At 39.5% G+C, this 16,030-nt stretch overlaps 1 protein-coding gene across 10 annotated transcripts in view; it reads left to right on the top strand.

Moving 5' to 3' along the window:
• The window catches only part of dysf (dysferlin, limb girdle muscular dystrophy 2B (autosomal recessive)), a 94,113-nt gene that overhangs the window by 52,490 nt on the left and 25,593 nt on the right, over nucleotides 1-16,030 (top strand). For 6 of the 10 annotated variants that reach the window (XM_075451185.1, XM_075451183.1, XM_075451182.1 and 3 more), the window contains 2 exons: nucleotides 5,246-5,305; nucleotides 14,933-15,031. In XM_075451185.1, coding sequence (XP_075307300.1) covers nucleotides 5,246-5,305; nucleotides 14,933-15,031 — 159 coding nt within the window. The remainder of the gene's footprint in view (nucleotides 1-5,245; nucleotides 5,306-14,932; nucleotides 15,032-16,030) is intronic. The other 4 variants (XM_075451188.1, XM_075451187.1, XM_075451186.1 and 1 more) reach the window with 1 other exon arrangement.

Genomic DNA, 16,030 nt, shown 5'->3' with positions numbered 1-16,030 from the left:
CACAATGACCTGGCAACCATGTCTGTGGTTGGTGGTTGTCGTGGCAACCAGAAGACCTGCACTCGTCACCAATCATTAATTTCGAGACTCTTGGGTCTTTCTTTCTTTCTTTCTTTCTTTCTTTCTTTCTTTCTTTCTTTCTTTCTTTCTTTCTTTCTTTCTTTCTTTCTTTCTTTCTTTCTTTCTTATTTTCCATTCTACATTTGTCCTGCTGAAATTCTTTTACTTTCACACACACACATTTAAAATTTAGGCTAAATACACTTGAACGCATTAAGTAGTTCGGTGTTATAGGCAACTTTTTTTTACAAGACCAACAGGTTGTGTCATAACAGTTCCCTGTCCTTCAGTGTATGGGCGCAGCGAATGCAAAGTGATGCCCTGGACATATAAAGGTTTTCACGCTGTTCTTCAGCAAAAAAAAAAACAAACTAAAAGTTGTCCCACCATCTTGATAGGAGACCATAACATTTTTTTCTTAACAATTGCCGATGCCTCTGTTCCTGAGTACAGTCAGTGAATAACACACTTGTGTGCGAACACTTAAACGCCTCATTAGCAAGGTTAGCATTTGTGCTATCTTGGCTCGATCTGCCAATGCCATATAAACAAATGAGTGATTGGCACATGAAATCAGGTTGAATACCTTGAATAACAGGCATGCTTTGTTCTTGACTTTATGGAGCTCCATTTAAAAAAAAAAAAAAAGGCTTTTTTTGTTTTTTTTTCTCCCCCACTCACAATATTCATCACTGAAATGCATCCAGAAAAATGTCATATGAAGCTTTAAAGTTTCCAAAAAAAACAACCTCAACCCGACAAGAGCAGTTTATCTGATGATCTTTGGATCAGTTTATGCTATTAAAGTATTTGTGTCCATACCCTTTTTCTTTTTTTTTTTTTTTTTTTTGGAATATATCAGCCAAATATTTTTGACATCTGACTTTGAAGAGCATGTAAACTCAATTACTTAGAAAATGCAGTCAGCTAAAGCAAAAAACCTCCTGTCCCCTGATACACAGATACTGCTGTGGTTTATTAAGTGGTTTCTCTGTGTATATTGGTGAACAGAGGTTTGTATAGAATTAGATGACAACATAATTAGGTCTTATTGGTTTGGCAGACCACATGAGGTTCATTTTAGGGGGGGGGGGGGGGGGGGGGCAAACATAAATAATGCAGCCCCATAAAAACTAACTAAAGAAACCACAGTTTTCCTTTGTGAAATCACTTTAGCATTAAAAAGGACCGATGGGAGCTGGACAGTCTCACTCAGGAATGCACTGTCATCAAACTGTGGTCTCCGAATTCAACAAAAAAACAGGAGTCTTTGTTGTGTTTAAGATGTTGATGGATTTGTTTAAAACACTGAGCGGAGATGAGTTTAAGGAGTTTTGGGGCTGACGTAGAAAAAGGAGTAAAAGATGGTCGAGAGGAGAAGTAAAAGTTGGGATCAAATCAGAAACCAAGAAGAAGAGGCGGTCCATTTCAGACCACTTCTGAATACAGATGATTTCACTCTATTACATAAGATATCAAAGTAATCTTTTAGCATTGGAGCAAAACAATGCGTCATTCTGACATGACTATTTTTAACTATCTTTAACTATTTTTAAGCCGTTATGCACATTAAAATAAGCTGCCTTTGCACAAGTGTTAATGTTATGATACTCCCAGTGACATATTACTTAATAATCAAACAGTACAATCTATGTACACCGATTCAATTTGCCTGGAATAGAAAACAAAAAGTTTAAATCTAAACATTAATTTGAGCATTTTATTACCACTTATAATTACATTTGATGTATTTGCTGTTTTATTTAGGGAGTTTTAGTGGTCATGCAAAACTGTAATTACAAGTTCTGAGACACCCGAAACCTCAGTTTGTTTTGTACACACGGATACGCAGAGAATTAAAAAAAAAAATCTTCTCTTTGAAAGACATTTTTAAAAATCTGAGCTTTGATTTGATTAAAAAAAAAAAATAATAATCTACTGCATATCTCCTTGCTTGCATACATTCATAGACATCGCATCAGTGGGTAGTGACAAACAACCTAAATGGGCCATATATGCTGGCTAAACTAAAGAAACGGTTGTCTCTACTACAGTGGTTGGTTTTGAGTATTATACCAAAGACTGCCTGGTTAGAAATCAGTAAAGAGAGCCTGGCAGGTCTTGGAAAAAGCTCTGCAGTAATGTTCAAGTGTACAGGATTTGAAGTTAATGGGCTACAACATGGAAAACCACTGGGCTGGCCCTTTTTAGGAGTTCTAAGGTAACATTTAAAGACGGTGACTCTATGGAGGACTTCTGGGTGTTGCGGAAAGCATTCCAAGCTCGTGATTCCTGTCAACCTCCTTTTTGTGAGGAAAATGATTCAAGACTTCTGTTCTGGATTCCTGCACCTCCTCCTCTTTTCTTCTCATCTCTTTTCATCATTTCATCAACTCATCAATTGTCAGCCTGCCTTTATTCCCTCCTCTGCCCTTTCCTCACCCATTCCAACCACCGCTCTCTTATCTCACTGTAATATCTTATCCTTTTCTCTTCTCCCTTACTACTCTTTCCTCATTGTTTCCTTTTTTCTCATCTTTTCTCCTAATTTCCTCTCCTGTCAAGACACAGGAGTCTGTTCCTTGTTAGCCACCTTCACTGGAACTCTCCCTACGTCCTGTCTTCTACCTCCTTCCTCTCTCCCTCTGTTCCAAACTTACAGTTTTTCTATTCAAAACTATTCGTTTCCTTTCTCGTCATCTTGATCCATTCTTCCCTTTTGATTTTACTTTTAATTATTATTACTATTAATCCTCCTATTTCTTGTCTACACATGAAACAAATGATCATCTCTTTTATTACATTCATTCCTTTCTTTTAGAGATGTCCTTTTGTTAACATGTACGCATGTGTGGGAACTGATGTCCATCTGTCTGGCTGGAGCTTATTTCTTATCCTTTAATATCATAATGATTTCCCATGCGTCTCTTATGCGTAAACACAAGCACATCCCGGTGGGAGGCTTTCTGCCGGACATGTACTCTCCTGGCTGAAAATGGAGGGGAAAGTGAGCAGAGAGCTGCACGCAGGTCAGCAGAAAGGACAAACTCTCACTCTTCGCAAATTCTCAGGAATATTTGCTGACACATTCATAAGATTTTTCTGGAGATTTTAGGAGAGGCTGGGAGGAAAACCTCGGCAACTGTTCGTGACGTTTGTGTTCTCACCTGTCACCATTCCATAAAATCTCTAAAACATTTTATTACTCCAGTGCCTGTGTTAAAGCAGCTTATGCTCGTCTTCTCTTGGTCAGCTTCAAATGTTTGTTTATCATTGTTGCACTGTCTTACAGGAATAATATTCATTCCCTTCTCTTTCTCCTCTCTTTTCTTACCTTTTCTCTTTTACTCCCATCTGTCAATCTGACAGTTATTTTGATGTGGCAGCTCATTAAAGTGCATCCTCATGTTATCCTCATCTTTTCCTCCTTTTACTGTTTTGGTTCATCTACCACTTCTCTCCTCACTGACCCATTCATCATCTTTAAGTCCTCCCTGGAGTTTTTCCATCTTTTAATTTTTTTTTCTGTTCCTCCATTCCTCTCAGTTATCCTTTAACCCACAGGCGCGACAACAGCTTTCGCACACCGTCCTGTTTCCATCACCTCAGAAGACATTGCATTAACTTCATTTCCCAGGGACCAAAACTAATCTTAAAACTTGTCTTTATACTTGAATAATGATTGGCATTGTCGGGACTTGCAACATCTTCTTACATCACGAGTAACGCACACAAGCACAGATATATATTTGCACCATTAATCACAGAGGGTCAACATTGAACCGTCTTTGATAGACCGCTGTTGCCTCATTCTTGCAACACTGACCTCCATAAGTTAAACCACACACACAATTTTCCATTCTCACTGCTGCAAAAAGCTTGCTTGTGTTTTGTGTTTGGTGACATGGGAGGTCCAAAAATGTACAGCATGAGCTAAGATATGTAGATTAATGGGTTTGTGTGTTTGTGGGTGCAATGAGTCCACGGAGGGCGTCGAAATTAGTGTCGGCTCCGTGACATCAGCGCGCCCATCCAATATAAGTGCTTTGACATCAAAGCAGCAGTGAGGATGCAATAACAGTAACCCAACCAGCCAATAAATTTGCGGTGACAGCTGAATGTTGTGCACGTTTGCAGAATGTAACCAATGGATGATTTGTAAGTTTTAATTTGAAACACTGAAGGTCAACAATTGGTCAACATCCTCAACAATAAGAAACATTTTTTCCTCTGATTTTTTTTTAGATTCAGCATTAGAAAATGTTGGGTATGGTACACAGTTAACTTAATAACTTGTATAGATGCAACCAAAAGGTAGAATTTATGATATACTCTCAATACTAAACTTGTATAAGCGCCATGGTTTGAATTATGCGACTGGGAGGGGTACTACTGATGGAACATTCCATTATAGGTGGATGACTCCTACTGGTTGAAATATTCAAAGAGCAAACAAAGTCATTCTGAATCCAGGAGGCGCTCCAACACAAATAAAATTTCTAGATTGAGGTTATATTTGGCCCATATATTTATTTAAAATGTACTTTGAGACGTACATGCTGCCAGATCTGAGGAGACAAAGACGGGTCTTGAGTGATATTAATGGTCTTCCTGATAGTTAGTTTTTCTGAAAAATGTTAACTTGTCAGAATGTTCTGAAGATACTGTATGCTACATATTTCCTTTGGAGGCTATGGGGCAATCTACGGAATCAAATGATTTTATCCTATTTAAATGAATACACCTTGGAACCGCCGCTATACTCCTAAAGGGGAATGCCAGTGTGTGAAAACCACATGACAAGAAACATACAAGAAAGAACTCTTCAACAAGTCGTCTCTCTGCTCTTCTAAACTTCTTTCTGATCTGCACACCGTTGCTCCTGATCAGCACTAACCAAACGCTTCTCTCCACACCTTACAGAACGTCAAAGGTATTACCAATTATCGTTGTCTGGAGGAACACACTATCATCATGATGATGTTTCTGCATATTTGAGTCACAAATATGTTTGATAATGTAAAAACCACAGAGCTCTTTCTGGTTTATTTCTGACATAGCAAGCCTATTTTTTGACTGATTTCCTATCTGAAATTCATCATGGAGATGTGACATATTGTGGCTAACTCTAACCAGCTAACCTGAAAGTGTGTGTTTCTGTGTGTTTGTGCATGTCTTTTTGTAGCTTGCAGATGGAGCCAGTTCAGCTATCATTAATCTTTCAGCCTCTAGCTCCAGCCTTCATGTAGGTAACAAAGTCATCTTTTAACTCATTTTATCAATCATGTGCAAAATGTTAACCTGTGTACTTGTTACATTCCTTGTTTTGTTACCATCCGTTTGTATGTTGTACCTTTCCCCTTTTCACACCATGCTGCATCCCATTTCTCTTGAAAGTGAAAGTTAGTACAGATCTGCTTACATTGGCAACAAGCAGCGCAGACGTGTACAGCGATGCTGTTATTTAAAGTTATGTCAACTTAATTGGAAACTCTCTTGGTGTCTGGAACTGTGATATAAATGCATAAAAATTCAAAAACTGATGAATGATCCACATAAAGTGCTATAGCAGAGGTCTAATGTTTAGATCTTTATTGATGAAGTATATCTTGAACGAGACACTGATGGATAACTCTGACTGCAGAGAGGTGTGTGTTGATCTGGAAGGAATGAAAATAACTTTTTACATTCCATTTCCTTGGTCTTGACTCGGGTAAAACCCATCCTACTCGAGAAATCCGGGTTTTACTGAGCAACACTCTGAGACATATAGTTTCAGCAGAAATCTGATCCCTGGTTTATACAGGGGACCGCGCTCCTTGTTACGTTCTTCCATCTTATTTTTCTAAGCCAGGTCAATTTGAAGACTAAGCTTGACCCGGAGCAGACTGCACACACAAACACACACGTCCAGTAGTGCTCCCCTCCTTCCTCAATCGGCAGTAATTGGGGGGGTGATTTCTTTCTCTCAAAACAAAGATATTTGTTTTATTAAGGGTCAGATATTGAAACCAGTCTAATTAAAGGCTCAGCTTTCTGTCTGGCCGGGGCCAAAGTAAACAGAGCTGCTGTAGATCCTCTATACCACAACTGTCTGTAAGCAGACAGTTACCAAAAGGAGGGATGAATGAATGAGAGAGAGGCAAGGAGGAAGAAAGTGACTAAAAAGAGAAGCAAAAAGACCAAAAAGAATCAAAAAAGGTTTGAGAAAAACGAGAAGAAGAGGGGGATGATATATCATGATATCAGAAAAATCAAACTTTCTTATGTGTTGTAAATCCTGGAATCTTAATTTCTGGTTCAGTTCCCAAAAAAAAAAAAAAAGAAAGAAAAGGGCATGGGCATGGGCGTATGTCTGATGATTACCATATTACTCCAGCAGAGTGTGTGCACTGTAAAGCAGCTTCCAAGGCAGATCAGTCAGATCTAGTTTCAGAGTTGGAAAAGTTTAAGAAGATCGACTGTCAGTAGCGTGATGACGTCCAAAGCCTCGGAGTCTCCGATCCCCTCTCGACAAATCTGAGATCTAACATTTCTCAGATGGAAAATGAACGTTGGCCGTCACATCTCATCTGCAGAATCTATGCTTGACGACAGTATTTGTCACAGATCAAACTGGCCTCTTTGTTTTCTCCTTGCCACAAGGTAGCTGGACTTAAAAATCATCATATAATGTGGTTTTTAAGATTCTTTTTTTTTCTTCTCAATAGGTGATGTGTTTTACATGAATACTGCCCCATCAAAAAATGTGGTTGTGCTGCGCCTCTCCTCTCCCATTAATTCTCATCAAAACTATTCCGGTTCGCTGCCAACCACCAGTCAGATTGGGTTAAAATCCCACTTTGAAAATGTTGTATTTTGCCTCAACTTCTATAAATCCTTACTGGCTGCTTTAGAACCAGAGAAACTAACTGAAATGGCTTTGTGCCAGACGACATTGTGGCATTTTTGGGGGTTTATGAAACATGCATTTATGGCTCTCTAATGACATTGTGACCAGAAACAAGATGTCAAAATAGCTTACTAAATCATCATTGTTTTTCTTGTTCTGCTAATTTCAGCCACAAACTGATGTAAGCTGCAGCTCTTTTCCAGAATCTGAGAGCTGCACTTTTTTGTCTGCCCAGAATGTCATTCAGATGTGTCCATGCAGTTCTGGATGGTGCATTACTTTAGCAAGTTCACTGTTAACCTATGGCTTAGAATTAATTCTTAGTATATTCAAAGGTATGCCACAATGATCTCTGCTCTTGAACACAGTATGTTTATTCTACCAACCACTTTGTCATGAAAAACTAAAGCAGAAGGTACCTCTTAAAGTAAAAAAGGATCCTAAGTGGGTACATTTCAAGGATACCACATTATAGAAGCTCACCGAAGAACTGTTCTGATGCCAGAGATCCTTTGGAGGACTTTATCCTTCTTTCTGTGACATATCATGGACCCTTCTGTGTGTATCCTGTGTTCTCAAAACACCCACAACTCCTTGAACACATTGAAAAGGGGAAAAAATGGATTCAGGTCGGCACAATAAGCCATTGACTTCATATTGAGGTACTCCACCCATGCAGTTCACTTTGGTCGGATATCACCATAAAGAATAAGAATTGGTTAGACCAATCCACAACCAACAGGTTGTAGAATGTCAATGTTGGCAAATAGCTTGTGACCATTGTTGAGTGTTCAGCAGCTAAAGAGGCAAATATTTCCCAGAAGAGTTGGTAGAGTTAAGAGCAGAGCGATGTTAGGACATTGAATACCAGACTTGGTAACGTCCTCAGTAGAAATGCATCGAGTAATTTCTGCAAATATGCACATGAACGATAAAATGGCAAAAGAAGCAACTGAGCCTACTTTGGCATGCACGTGGCACAAGGGCAGGCCAGCCACAGAAAACCACCAGAGAAAGACTGCGTACTCTGTTTGTTTCTGCTCCAGCTTCTGACAATCGGAACGCGTTGTTTATTGCAAGCAGCTCACAACAGTTAAGGCTTCATTACAGAACAATCAGTAGCCGCAGTTCTTTTCAAGCTTCAGTCAGTATGAAATAATCAAAGCATTGTTATTGTATTTCCCCCTTTACTCTGTTTAGAAACTGATGACGTGCCATGCCACTGTCACCATCTCTTTTTAAGTGTTATGACTGTATTTCTCTAAAGCTCTGTAAACTTGCTCCAGCGCCAAACCAGCATTTTCAGATCGACACACTGCCGAAAAGCATTGATTTCAAGCAGAAAACCAGCATGTTAGTGATTTGCTCTACTTTGACCTTAAAGTCATGCAAACGGTTCTCGAATCAATGCAGCCACATTCATACCCTTGATTATAACCCATAACAGCCCTGTGTAAAGTATCACCCCTTAGTGGAGTTTAAGCCATAAGGAAAGTTGAAAGCAAAGAAAGATTAAGACTACTTTCTACACACCTGGCTCAATGCTGTTAAAAGTTAAAGCAGTTATCGATACAACCGCTACAATCTGCTTCTATAATTCCCATTTTGGAAATGCACAGGACGGTTTCAGATGTTGTGGGTTTTTTTTGCACCTGAGTTTATTTGACTTGTAAATCAAGTAGTTGCAAGGAAAGTTAAACCTCTCAGTTAGAATGGCCTGAAGTGAGGAAGGTTAAAAAAAAGAAGCTACTTATCATCTTTACAATGATGGTGGAAACACCATCATCGGGAATGGAGTCTACCACCACAAACTACCCATTCTTTTCTTCTGGTTATTCAAAAGTAGCCAGAAATCTGGTATGCTTCATCTGCTCCACGGATGAATGATTTTCAGAGAAAAGCGGTACCATGTGTGCTACCATGTGTGCTACCATGAAAGTAAAGCAGCCCATGGAAAAGCATTCAGGAACCAGATTAACTCAGTTCTGTCTAATTTCAGTCAGTAATGGCAAAGAAGACATTTATTCATGTGAAAATGCCACAGATTTTTACTTGAGGTTTGGTGCTCTGCCTTGAAACCACAATGACAAATGCATACAAACAGCGCTGCTGAAACATTTTTTCCCCATCTTTCCACATTCTTAACATAGACCAGTTTGTTTTGGCGATACTATAAACAAAAGGGTCAAAGAATGTCAGGGTAAAGTATCGGACAAATTATTAGCTGGTTAAGGAAATTCTTCTCCAAGTACTAAACCTGCTTCTGAAAGCGATTTTTAAGTTGATACATCCTTGATTCAGGTGCCCTTTGGAATTGAACATCTCCAGACTCGGTGCATAATAACCCTTTGAAAAGGCCAGTCAGTTGATGTTGATAAATGCAACCTTTTTGGCATCACCTCAGAGGACAAACCTGTTCTGATCTCAAGGTATCAGATGTTTTAATTTTGTCAAAACCTGTGGCATCTCTAAGATTTGCACACAAGTTGTGTCTGTATATGTTACATCAGTAGCAAAAACTTCAATATAATCCCGGAGGAAAGGTTGGAAAAGGAGTTGATGGAAAGCACAGAGCTTAATATCATTAGACCCGAGTTAAGGACAAGGTTTGTTTGGTTATTTTCTTGAATTCCTTGTTTTTACTATTGGTTTCACATACAGCGTGGTTGGTAAGGACAACACAATATTTCCGGTTTCAGTTCTTAAAAACTACTTGGCTAGGTTAAGGAGAAGATCACATGTTAAATAATGGCGTGGAAGCACAACGCTTCAAATGGTCCAAAGGCCTCCCTACAGGAGGCACTATGAGATGCTTTCATCAAGAGAACGAGCTGAGTGAACACATCCTTTACAACCTTCAGTAGCTCACAATCTCCCATAGATAAAGCTACTATAGATTCCAATCTCAGCAAAGGATTTCATTCAATGTTAATTCAGAGGCTTTTTATTGGCTCTTGATGTCTTCTTTTCTTTTGAAAGCCATTTATAATTTCTACCATACTTGTCAATACACCAATACACTGGAGCTTTTTTTACAGATCGAGCTACAATCAAAAAACATACAAGTTTATGGAATATAGAAGCAACAGCAGGTTATTGGGTCACAGATAAGGGTGTCAGGGTTGAGTATAAAAGGAGCATCATCCAACTGATAAATCTTTCCAAGCAAAGATGGGTCATGGCTCACTACTTTGTGCCAAACTCCTTGAAAACCTCAGGCAATGTACGAGAAATTGTCATGCTACCGTAATCAATACAGTCGCATTGGCTTAGAAATTCATTGAAAAAACAGCTTCCCTCAGCAGAGACCCCTGTTGCTTCCAGAAATGTAACCTGAAGCAAATTAGCAAATTAGCAAGACACTGAAAATGATTTATTTTGTACTTGTGTCTGTTGAATAAAGGTCAAACAGAACAAGTTACTGATTCAAGTATTTGTTGGTTTTAAACAAACTTTTAGAACAAGTTCCTGTTGAGAAATTTTAACAACAAATCGCTCCTGAGTGCCCCATCAATCTTTTGTCTTTGTGTATGTGAAGGTCGCCTCTTCCAACACCGGTCGTGTTGCTGTGATCTCTGACCCTGTTAAGGACGGGGTTTCCCCACAAAAAGCTTTTATGAAGCAGCTCAGAGCTCTTACGTAAATCCAGTCGCTCTGCTCTCAGAGCTCTTGGCAGTGCCAGTCTGGTTTGGTTAGCCTGGCTTTCCCTGCAGGGCGTAATGATAGGCTGCAAACCACACTGACACCCTGAACAGACCACTGCAGGCTGTGTGTGTGTGTGTGTGTGTGTGTGTGTGTACTCAATCTCCAGAGTATGCTTAATACATGTCGCAGTCTGGAACGCTCCACCGGCGGCCTTAATCTGTCTGAATCAGGAGTTGTGGACTTGAGTGAACACACCCTGACACACTGGTGGGTGCACACAAAGTTTCTGGCGCCCCTGTCATCAATGCTTGGCACGGTCTCCACACTGAGGGCACATTAACACACAGCAGACACTTCACGCCTCCGACACAGAGCGCTACGCTTGTGTGTGTGTGCGAGTTAAAAGCCACGTGCTGCTCTTTTCCATGCCATGCTGCCACTTTGGAAAAATGAGGAATTCCATAGTTTCCCTCTCCCTCACTGTGTGTGCCTGTGTGTTTATGAGTGATTGTGTGTGTCTCTGAGTCTGTGGGAAGTAGGAGAAAGGGGATTCCACACAAACTCATTGCCATAAGAGCACTTTTGTTGTACATTTATGCCTGAACGCACACAAAGGAAAAAGTAGTGCATGAGTCACCAGTGTCTTTTAAGCTCAAGTGTTCCTCGGAGAGTTGAAGGTTGCAGGGCGGGAACAAATGGCACTAAAATGTGTTTGTGTATGTGTATAGGGACAGCTGGGAGGATCTGTCCCCTTCCCTTTTTGTATCATCGTTGTTTCCACAAACACACACACACACACACACACACACAAGGACAGACCTTTTGCTACTCTATAAACATAGTTATAGTAGCTCTGTGGTTGACGTTGCCAGTGTGAGCAGACTTTTCGTAAACTTGATGCACCAGACAGCTTCACGCTTGATAAGATTTCGTAACAAGAGTTTCATCCAAAGATGTCGCACATCGCCCCAAAAATCACATCATATGAATCAATACGACTCCCATCCAAACCTCAACATTCAAAAACAAAGATATATATTTTACCCTCAAAACAGAACGACATTGTAATACCTCAGGATGACTCATGGCTGTAATAGTAAGACTTTAACAGCCTTTGCTTCAAAGCCAACAGTCATTTTGTAATAGAAGGATCATTTCTTTTTTTTCTTTAATGGTGCATGTTTCATTTCGGAATAAAACCTTTAATGTTCGATGTGAATTAGGTATTAGGAGAAGTGTTGAAAAGCTACTTAGAATGTGTTATTTTAATGTGTGGTTACATTCTGTTAGTGTTTGTGCGTCTGCGCTGAGTGAGTGCGTGCATGATGAAATTTAATTCCTGTTTTTTCTTTTACTGTTAATGCCGACTCTAGATGTTACAATGGGTAAGTTCGTAAGCATGTAGTCTTGTAAGAGAGTGACAAAATGCTAAAATATTTGGGGGTAGATAGAGACATGCAGCTGAACAGAATGTATATTCAGTCACATATTGTAAATTGGGTAAGTAACCTTATTGATAGATGTAGTCCTACACCAAAAGTAATATGCAGAAACTGTTTTAGGACACTATCGGTAGAAAAGGACCATCATGCGATGTGCCTTGCAGCCAGAAGCTGATACTAGCTAGCTAATGTAAGCTGTCAATAACATTCACATCTCATTATTGTCATTTTCTTGCCCATTGAGAATGCCAGCTGAACAAAAACAAATACATATCAGGCTCATCAACCATGAAGTGATTGAACTGTAAGAAATTGATGGTTTGAGACTCAGCCCTCATGATGTTAAAAACTGTCCTGCTTTTTTCTACTTCCCTCCCCTTGAGATTCCTTACTTTTCTGACGTGCTCTCTCTCACGCACAAATGGTTGATGTTCTGAATTACAAGTACAGTGTAAGTTCTACAAATGACAAAATATACTGTTTAAAAAAACAGTGTCATTATGGCTTACACATCAGTTCTCATGATGATTCCCATCATGTCATCTGGACACTACTATTAAGAACAGCTGAGGGACACATTACCATCTCACAATTTACAGCCACGGATTATGGCACAACCACATAAATAGATAAATGGGCAAACATATGTATTACAGTATTTCTAGTGTGACTGGTCTGTGTATGCATATGGCCAATCATTAAACTCCCTCATAACAGCCCACAGAGAAAGCCATTGTTGCATGTAATGGCTGAATTTGTCGATACTCAGCTACAGCATGTACACACATGGTAAATTGCTGATAAATTATGCAAAATAAATGTTGCAGTAATAAGTTTAATCCTCAAGTTAACCCAGATGGGAACAATACAGCTCACAAAATAGGTATGGCAGGCAGCTAAATCTTTTGGTAACACAGCAATTTGAGCATGTCTGTGGTTAAAAAGTTGCCCTTTTACTTTAATGGAGTCAATTTGGGGTTGTCTTTTAGAGTTCTTTATCTCAATATTGGACTAATGCCAAATATTTGTGTCCATATTAATAATCTAGACCCCGAAAGATGAGGTAATGCTGCCCAGTTTGAAAATACCAGCATTTCCGTTATACTTGGGGCATATACTGTTGTGATTTTGGGAGACCACAATCTCTTTGGGTAGATCGTAACAGGCTAGTGATTTAGTCTGTAAATCAGTTTTTACAGCAGAGAATCGTGCAGGATAACAGGTTAGGGTCAGGTTATGCTCAGACAAACAGAGCAGTTCGATGTGTTGACGATTTTCATTCCACATCTGAACCACAATGAGCTTAGAAAAAGGGGAATTGTTTGATCATTGGGATATTTTTTCTCATTCTCAGACAGTTTCTCTGTAAGATGAAGTTGCATTTGGTTCTTCCCTTGAAATACCTTTGTAAAGACTAAAAACAGAAATAGAGAGAGTTCAAACTCTGCTTACTCCTCTGCATTGCGCTTAAATGCTAATGCAATGTTTAGCAGGGTACAGAAACTTGATCATGATTTTAAACGGCATGAAATGAATTTCAAAGTAATAAATGCATTCCTTATTGCTGCACATTTACAACACAACTGTAGCTTTGTCTCCTGTTGGATGGAATCAAATTTAGTCAGTGGCGTATAATGACGAGTGTGGGGCTGAAAACCCAAAGTTTACGACTTGGACTTGATTTTAAGGCTTTAAAGCCAAGACTTCAGACTTGATTGTCACTTTTAAAGAAAATGTCTTCTTATTCCCTGAAACGCAGAAGTCACATCAGATCCCAAGCAGGTCAAACGTTCACTTTGGAGAGCTTGTAATCCCTTTAGACGAGCTCTGCTTCCCATCAGTGATGTTGACCACACACATTGCTCTCAATGCGCAGGAATCGGAAATATACACGGATCGAACAGCTTAATTTGAACGCAGCATATTTGTTCAGTAAAGATACTTGATGCTTGTGTGTTTTTTGAGAGACACAGTTAGAGTTTTTACCCAATCTTTCCTGGTCTGAGAGGAATAAGTTGAATAAAAAAAGACAATAGATGTTGTAAATGTATCAAAGCCTGCAGAAACAGAGAAGGAATGGGGGGAAAAAACCTTGCAGCAAAGCAGCAGAAGGATCTATTACTTCATGCATACACATATAGATTTTTTTTCTTTTTTAGTATGACACAGTTCCCTACATGTACATACTGGTTTTGCCCACTTTGTACCTTTTCCCATTGCAGTGTTGCCCATTTCCATTGCCTCAGAACGCCCATATACCATGACCTTAATGCCATGGAGCCACCAGAGACAATTTTACTTGTGTTGACGTGAGTTGGCCAACTCCATCTTGCGATGCGATCATTGGAAAAATTATAAAAAGCGGGTTGTTTCTGACCCCAGCACTGCACTCTACAGACAAACAGAGCTCAACACAGGGCGTTTAATGAGTTTGAGAGGTCAAAGGTTGTTAAAGGAGTTCAGCTGTCAGGCAAAGTCGGACTTATCAATGATGCAATGGCTGTTTCAGTAACCAGAAAGGACTTTAAAGGAGAGGAGACGCACATTTGAAGCAGAATGACTTGAGACCGAATGTTATTTTTCAAGGAAGACATCAAGGAAGACGGTGAAAAGTAAATTAGGTTTAGTTCAATGAAGATATTTACACAAGAACTTGAGTTGTGAACAGAAAAATATACGGTTTGGATTCATGAATTTTTGGGTAAACAATGTCATCTCACATAGAAACAACAGAAATGAAAGTAGTCTAAGATCGTTACCAGAACAAACATACATTTTCAAAGTACATTATATGCATTTCCATCTTAAGGTTTTGATAGTTTATGCAGTCTCCTTTAGATTCAGCACCTAATTTTCATTGTGCCAACCTCTGACTCTGAATATATGACAACAGGGAGAAGAATCCATGGACTGGTGGAGTAAGTTCTACGCATCCACCGGAGAGAAAAACAAGTGTGGGACTTATCTGGAAAGAGGCTTCGACACGCTGAAGGTAGGAGTGTGTGAGTGGTTAATCAAGAATAGGCCGTAATGAAAGCCACATTAAAGGCTTGGTGTACATATGGTGAGTGTGGTACTTTAACTCGAGGGTTAGATAAGTACAATCTTCCAAGGAGAGAAGACAATAGACAATAAACAAAAAGATACAATTCAAAAAAATGTTCTTTGTCTATGTTTTGACACAACACTGGTTCATCCCAGTGTCAGCAGGTGTTTTTTTTTTTATGCTTCAATGATTGATAGGTCAGCGTTAAGTGGATTAAGGAACAGAAAAAGCAAATTTCTTCAAAAACTGTCGGGTACAAGGACTGGGCAAGAAAATAAGGGAAAAAGCAGCCAGAGTTCAAAGAAAAACTTTGAGAGACCGTCGGAAAGCATAGAGAACTACTGCAACAGACCACTTCAAAATATCACAGGAAAGTCCAGCTGCTTGGAAGTAAAATACTGTATGTATTGACAAATGATGACAAATTAAGATGATGCAGGGAAAAATGCAAATGGCCCCTCACTACATGTTTGGTTTCTCCCTTGGCGTTGCAACATGATGAACTGTCAGGAGGACCCCATGCTGTGGCTAGATGTGAAATGCTTGTTCTAAAGTAATGCAAACACAATTCTGCACAATTAAAAACATAGTCAAGAGTATTGCTTGCGTCCATGCCAAGAGAGAGGCCCAAGTGTCACACACTGGAACTCTGAGAGAATGCGTCATACCAAGCAGCACGGTCAACCACACCTCTTCACTGTGGTGAAAGTTTCTGTCACCGCTCCAATGTTGCCTTGAAAAGTTTCCTAAATCACTCAAAAGTTAAGACGTCTTTCCACCTTTTTTTTTTTTTTTTTTTACGCTTAATGAGGAGCTCTGAGCATTTTCTCAGGATGTTTATGAGGACAGCCTCTGATTGCTCAATGCTAATTATGCACTCAGAACTGAAAGGGAGGTTTCCTTGTTGGGATATGTAACATTTTCCAGTCATTACTTTTGTGATTT

Source organism: Odontesthes bonariensis, chromosome 19 (genome assembly GCF_027942865.1).
Source record: "Odontesthes bonariensis isolate fOdoBon6 chromosome 19, fOdoBon6.hap1, whole genome shotgun sequence".
Taxonomy (NCBI): Eukaryota; Metazoa; Chordata; class Actinopteri; order Atheriniformes; family Atherinopsidae; genus Odontesthes; species Odontesthes bonariensis.
The sequence above is the reverse complement of the archived record's forward strand: the minus strand, read 5'-3'. Positions and strand labels throughout refer to the sequence as shown.